The sequence below is a fragment of the Cyclopterus lumpus genome, chromosome 8 (assembly GCF_009769545.1).
Source record: "Cyclopterus lumpus isolate fCycLum1 chromosome 8, fCycLum1.pri, whole genome shotgun sequence".
NCBI lineage: Eukaryota > Metazoa > Chordata > Actinopteri > Perciformes > Cyclopteridae > Cyclopterus > Cyclopterus lumpus.
The window spans coordinates 9027623-9034857 of NC_046973.1; the positions used below are offsets into that span (position 1 = coordinate 9027623).

A 7235-nucleotide genomic window follows, 5' to 3' on the forward strand; every position below is an offset into this window, starting at 1 on the left:
CATCACTCACCTTCTCAGTCACATACTGGCAGCGCTGCAGGTCGTGGTCACCGTCTGGAAGAATCTCAGGCTCCACGATTGGAACGATGCCGTGCTGAGGGGGTAGGGGTAGAGAGAACATAGCAACCAGCGTCATGACAACAGAGACAATAGCACTTCCTCTCCTGGGGTAGTGAGTGACCTGTGTACCAACTGTTACCCTGTTAGTCAGGAGCCTGATGGGCCAACTGTGTACCGAGTTGTGTAACAGCTGCTTGTTATTGCTGCGCTGACAAAACCCAAGGAGCCACTCGTCTGGATGTGAATGTGCTGCCTGTTTGAGTCTCTCACCATCTGGCAGATGCTGGCGTAGCGGGCCAGCACGTTGGCGTTCTCCATGATGGCCAGCTGGGACGGGGTGGTGGAGGTGATCTTTAACACACATCGCCACTTGGCAAAGTCGGCACCGTCCTTCTTGTACTGAGCGCAGCGCTCGTAGAGCCCATCCAGACCTGACGGGGAAACCGACCATGAGAGAAGGCTCCTTCACATTTGTATTTATTATATTACAAATTAAAGATCCATGAGTTCTCCCAAAATCCTTCTGTTCATTCATATTTTCTGCTAATGGGATGTTGCCTCTAATTTAGTATGTAGAACAGGCATCCGTGACTTGGTCTCACTATGGGAAGTTCATGCATCAATCAAAGGTAAAATATCAAGAGGCATCTATCCTGCAGTCAAAAGAAATAGTTAAAAAATACATTTATGTCTTTCAAAGACATTGGTATAGACTACACACGAAACATGTGTGGTCATGTACAGCTGACAGAAAGTAGTCAGTTGGTCTGTTGACCTGATCACTGAACATATGACAGATGGTTGTGCTGAAATGTAACTGTGTTGTTGTCAGCAGTCACGTGTCATTTGATTAATATTATAGGTCATTTGAAACACTTATTGATCCTGTTGATCATTTTGTTGTTATTGATTTTGTTGTGTTTTATAAAGATCAGCTCTTTGCACCTTGCTTTCACAAATGAATGAATGTTGCATTTGTATGTTTTTTGGCTAAATCTATTGGAGAGCCAATAAAATAAACAGACATGAGATTGAAGCAAATCTGGCCTCTTCATCTCACTTTCAAACAGAGCACATGTTCTAATGCTCAGCTATTTAGCCCTACGTTGTAGAAGCCCTTCTGTGCGAGTCATTTCTGTAAAATGTGAGTTCCTTATGAAAGGGTTTCGGCTTTCTGGTGATGGTCACGTAAACCTGCAGTACTCAGTAGTCTTTTGTTCCAGAACAACAGCTATATCCTGCGACACCTCTTTTGTTCCCTGTACCTTGAGTGGTGGTCTCTCCGTTGGTGCCGGCGAGGGGAACCACACCCTTGTCCACCTTGATGCCGACCACCATGCCCTTCTCTTTGACCAGCTGGGGGAAGAGCTTGCCATTGTCCGTCTTCTGATAGAGCGTCTCGTGGAAGAAGATGACACTGCCGATGCAGGGTTCGACCCGGCTGTCGGCTGTGAAGAGGAGCTGGCGGTAAAGCCTCCTGTTCTCCTCCGTGTTCTCGGCGTTGATGCTCTGGAACCGCTTGGCCACACTGCCTGGAGGTGCCAGGAGATAGGGAGAAGGTGGGTGGAGGGGTTCAAAACACATGCACGTTTAGCACACAAGGCCTGCCACTGAGCAGCAGGGGAGGCTGGAGACTCTGGAGATACATTCTGGTAAGTGAGCTTGAATGATATGGGGACCCGGGACGGGTTTGATGAATTTTCTGTATTGTGCCCACATGCTGTCCAAACTCCTCAGCACGTGGTCTAGCTGATTGGATCCTAATGAAAGCCAGATCTGATCTCAGAGCGGTCAGACTTGAGTTATTGCGTCCTAACACATACTTATCTTTATCTTAAAGCTACAGTCGCTGACTTTAATATATATATAGTTTTTTGTCATATTTGCTCAAACTGTCACTACATGCATGAAGAAGTTCACTTTCTTTTACTCAGATTGTATGCATATGGTGGTGTGTTCTTTATACTGGGACAGTTTTCCTAAAAAATTGGGAAAATAGCAATATATTGTAGTCTTAACCACTGTATCATGATACATATTGTGCAGCTATTTATTTAAAAAACATCCATCTGTCTTTAATTGTGAGTGTCAAACCAGCAGAGAAACATACACATTATTTTGAATGTGATTAGTGTGTTATTGAGCTGGACTGTGGCGGGGCCACTACTGGCTGGCAGGGCCCACTGGTGGCTCGGCTGCAGTCATACCTGTGGATTCATCGGCTGCCAGGATGCCTTTTCCAGCAGCTACAATCCTCTGAGCGATGCCACTGAGCTCCTTCTTCTGCTCAGTGCTCAGGAAGGGATACGCATGAGTCATGGTTACTGGGACGAAGACTGGGAGAGAAGGGAGTCGTTCATATTTACTCATTTCTTAAAAACGCCGGTCGAACGAAAACAGAAGGAGATTGTGCAGTCTTACAAAATCCAACCCCAATATGTCGTATTCAGAGAGGACCTTTTCTTTCATGAAAAGCTTTTGTTGTGTCCAAAAGTGAGGTCTGGAAGCTCTTTATTCAGAGCAATCCACGCTCCATGAGCAGTTTAATTATAGCTAGACAAATGCTTATATTAATGAATTATTTAGTTATTTGTTGTCCCCTAAACAATCACATTGTTTTTCATGTGTATATATTTACGTATTTCACCCTCATTACATTTAAGGATGAAAATCTAAACAGAAAAGCAGAACCTGCGCACTTTCAATGTCTAACCTCCTAAAAAACACAAATATATCAGCATAAAATACTAATAATCATCACATTAGTAATAGATAATAATACAACACGTGGTTCAGTTATTACAGTATTATCTTAAAACTGATGACAGATTTGTGAATACAGCTAAACACAACTCAGTGGAGCGGCATTGTGAATGCAGGACTTTGACTTTTAAGGTAGTATTGTGTGGTCCTTTATTTCCTAAGTATCTCAATAGGACTCCGGCTGGGCTTTCAGCAATTCTTAACAATTTTGCCGAGGGCATTTTCCTGCTTGTGTTATCAATAGAAACGTTATTAATACAGTATTAACGTTAACACAAGGTCGCAGCTTCTCGTGACGCCAGCCCAAACACACAAGGCCTCCATAGAAGTCCAGGAAGAACCCACTTGTTAGTATGTACCGTTAGCTCCTCTGTTGTGGCGACATTAAACAACAGGCGTGCCAAGCTGGACTAATAACAGAGGACGAACTGCCTTCTTAATAGAGACGGGTTGAAACGTTGGGATGGAAACAATACAACTCACCAGATAGTCGGTCGGACGGTGTCACTGAGAATCAGCGGGGATAAGCAGGAAGCTGCTGTGGTTAAAGAAAAGGCCACAGATGGAGACAGTACAGGGGCGAGGCCTCAGCTTGGGTTGTCCAATCAGAGCTCAGTTTGCGACAGGAATGACGCAATAATTACGTTGATGCTGAGAATATGGGATTCTGTTAACCCTCACCGCTGTCTTGCAGTCCCCAGGTTGCTCAGACATCCTGCTACACAGACGTCTTATTCTTGAGTCACACATATTACTGAGCCAGGTCTCCAGATTTAGATTTAGACCGTGTGTTCCAGTAGCCCACAACCATGACGGTGAGCCAAGTGCTAAAACCAAACAATGCAACGAGATGGGGACGAATACACACACTATGATTAAAGACCAGCTCAGCTTGGTACATAGTACATCTTAGGTTTTTGTCTGTCTTCCCTTCGAGAAAAAAACTACATTTAATGATCAGATGTTGTTTTTGCCTTTTGAGATGAGGCTTACCAGCTTTTGTTGCTATGATCTATTGCACAAGCTGACATTAAAGACTAAAGAACAGACTGCCCTTGTTGGTTTGACTTACTCTGCCTGTGTGTTTTCATCTGCATTCTAAGTTACAGATGTAGGGCTGGTTGCCTGTGAGACAGAGCTGAGGCCCGAAATACGCCTTTCACAAAGCTCAGGGCGTACGTGAGGATCCTCACATGCAAGATGATGATACGTGACCAGAGCATCATCTCACTGAGAGAGGAGTATAATGTCCACAATCAGTGACGAGTTTCAACTTGTACCACTACTTTGAAATCGCTGTAGTTGATCTGATACCTTTACCTCTGAGTCAGGGTGAAGCTGTATGTATTATATGAATATGTAAATAATATCACAAATTTGCCTCAGAGGGCTTTACAATCTATACACATACGACATCCCTGTCCCAGGAACTCACATCGGATCAGGAAAAACTCCCCCAAAATAACCTTTCACACGGAAAAAAGGGAAGAAACATTCAGTAGAGCAACAGAGAAGGATCCCTCTCCCTGGATGGACAGATGCAATAGATGTAATGTGTACAGAATGAACAGCATTGAGGTTCACTGCAGTAAGGTAGTAACGACAAACTCCACTGTATACTACTATGACAGGACGCTAGTTACCACACACACCGTCGTATTGTTGGTTGTTGTATTGTTTCACACGATCAAATCACAATTATATAGAAAACATGTCAAAGTTGTAGGCCCTTCTAACCTGATATTAGTTCCCATGATCTCAATGCAGAACATGTCTCATCTAAATGCGTTCAGAGGCTTCTCCAGTGAGCCACTGGCCATAAAAGGGGGTAAGGGTATTTTTCTTAATGTGCTGTGTAAAGAAGACTGGGAATCTGCAACCTCCATCTTGCCTGTGTGCGAGCTACATTTTCGCAGCCGCATTTCAAAATCCGTCAATTAGTTTATTCAACCTTACAGGGTGAGTTCATATTGAAACAGAGACACACAGGTCGCGTCACACACAGGTCGCGTCACAAACAGGTCGCGTCACACACAGGTCGCGTCACAAACAGGTCGCGTCACAAACAGGTCGCGTCACACACAGGTCGCGTCACAAACAGGTCGCGTCACACACAGGTCGCGTCACACACAGGTCGCGTCACACACAGGTCGCGTCACACACAGGTCGCGTCACACACACAAGTCGCGTCACACACACAGGTCGCGTCACAAACTGGTCGCGTCACAAACTGGTCGCGTCACAAACTGGTCGAGTCACAAACTGGTCGAGTCACAAACTGGTTGTGTCACAAACACAGGTCATGTCATACACACTGGTCGCATAACACACAGGTCGCATCACACACAGGTCGCATCACACACAGGTCTCGTCACACACAGGTCTCGTCACACAAAAACACACACACACACACCCTCCCCTTCCACACACACATCATTTAGAGGTGTGTCTCTGTGGCTGAAGAGAACACACTGGTTGGGGTGAAAGGAGGGGGGGATACTGCACTAAACTCCACTCTTCCCCTCCCCTCCCCACAAAAACACACGCTCATACACACACACACACACACACACACACACCCTCCCCTTCCACACACACATAATTTAGAGGTGTGTCTCTGTGGCTCGGTTGTGGTTGGACAGACACACTGGTTGGAAAGATGGTTGGAGAGATGGTTGGGGGAGAAATACACTGGTTGGGGAGAAATATAGGGGGGATACTGCTCTAAGCTCGAAACCATGAACTGCACTATTCCCCTGATTTAAAGTATCAAAATCTAAAGACTGTTTTTTCTGACCTTTTGGGGGAATTTGGCACACAGCCAATTTCCTCTTCTGAAGGCTTTGGAGGGGATTTCACCCCATGGCCTCATTGTAGGCCCTGTCTAGAATGTCTGTGCACCATTTGGGAATCCTAGGACTACAGGCACAAGCACAGGCGCACACACAACGTTTTGTGCATTTTTTTTTACCAAAAGATGGATCCCTTATAGAATCTTCCCCCAGCAGCGAATTTTTACACATTTTATGCAGAGGAGAATGCGATTCCAACAGGCTTTTTAATATACAATATACAACATCATTGCCAAGACTTTCAGTGACACAGCATCCATTTAATGACACAGATTCCATTTCACTATACACTCCAATCTCAAACCATCCATAAGGCATTGCAGCCTATTGACCTTGCATGAAACAGTTTATTAATTTGCTCCCTGCATCGAAGAGCTCCGTTTATTCTGTACACATGACATCTATTGCTTCTGTCCATCTGGGGAGAGGGATCCTCCTCTGTTGCTCTCCTGAAGGGTTCTTCCCGTTGTTGTTTTTTTTTTTCTGGAAGTTTTTCTTGGGAGAGGGGCTAGTACCTTTCTCTGACCAGTAGGTGGAGTCCTTACCCTTTGAATGGGGAAGGGAAACGAGTGTATCGCTCCACGGAGATCTTTTCTTCACACTCTTATTAAATATAATTCAACAGTTGAGTTTATTTTGTACAGCCCACTAAAACCACACATTACAAATTTGCCTCAGAGGGCTAGGTTTACCATCTGTACACATACTGTCCCAGGACCCCACATTGGATCAGGAAAAAACAAACAGGGAAAAAAACTTTTACAGGAAAAAATGGAAGAAACCTTCAGGAGAGCAACAGAGGAGGAGCCCTCTCCCCGGATGGACAGAAGCAATAGATGTCATGTGACCAGATGAACAGCGTTACAGAGTTATATAAACACATTACATGAATATTAATAAATAATTAATAATGAGTCGTAGGCACGGACCAAGAACCAGACCTCTACAATCCATGAAACAGAAGGAGGAAGAGAGGAGGAGGAGGATGAGGAGGAGCGGGTGTTTGTTGCATTTACCTTTTCTTGACCTGTATGTGGAGCCCTTACCCTTCGAATAGAAAGGGAAACGAGGGACACGCTTCACACTCTTATGAGCCCCCGGGTCCCCGAATACCCTGTACAGTGTGCGGTCATTGATACATGTTCTGATACATGTTCTTCACAGAAAATGAGAATTAAGAGTCCGAGAATGAAAAAAAAAAACGGGTCCCCCTCGACACCCGAACACCACACACACACGCACACCTACGCCCGAGGACAACGGTAGAGGGGCTCTAAACATCGCCGGAATATTGCGCACACGTCGGGCAATATGCCCTTGCAGAAGTACTTGTTACACCCGTTGCACACGGTGTATGTTTTAGAGTCCTTCTTCGAGGGGCAAATCTGACACCTCTTCCGCTTACTCGCCCCCCCGTACAGCACGGCGGCGGGAGACGGCAAGGAGTCGCGGGTGGCCGTCCTCGGGCCCGTCACGCGCTCTGGCTCTCTGCGCAGCTTTCACGACGGCAGCTGACGCTTCCGTGCGGGGAAGACGCTCTCGTCTCTTCATGAACAAAGC

At 45.6% G+C, this 7235-nt stretch overlaps 1 protein-coding gene across 1 annotated transcript in view; it reads right to left on the reverse strand.

The window, feature by feature from the left end:
* LOC117734716 (fructose-bisphosphate aldolase A-like) overlaps positions 1-3433 on the reverse strand; it is a 6926-nt gene extending 3493 nt beyond the window's left edge. Inside the window, exons 1-5 of the mRNA XM_034538978.1 lie at positions 3307-3433; positions 2268-2396; positions 1326-1592; positions 331-491; positions 11-94 (exon numbers count right to left, since the gene is read on the reverse strand). Coding sequence (XP_034394869.1) covers positions 11-94; positions 331-491; positions 1326-1592; positions 2268-2379 — 624 coding nt within the window. The 5' untranslated portion in view covers positions 2380-2396; positions 3307-3433. The remainder of the gene's footprint in view (positions 1-10; positions 95-330; positions 492-1325; positions 1593-2267; positions 2397-3306) is intronic.
* Between the last annotated feature and the right edge of the window lie 3802 nt (positions 3434-7235).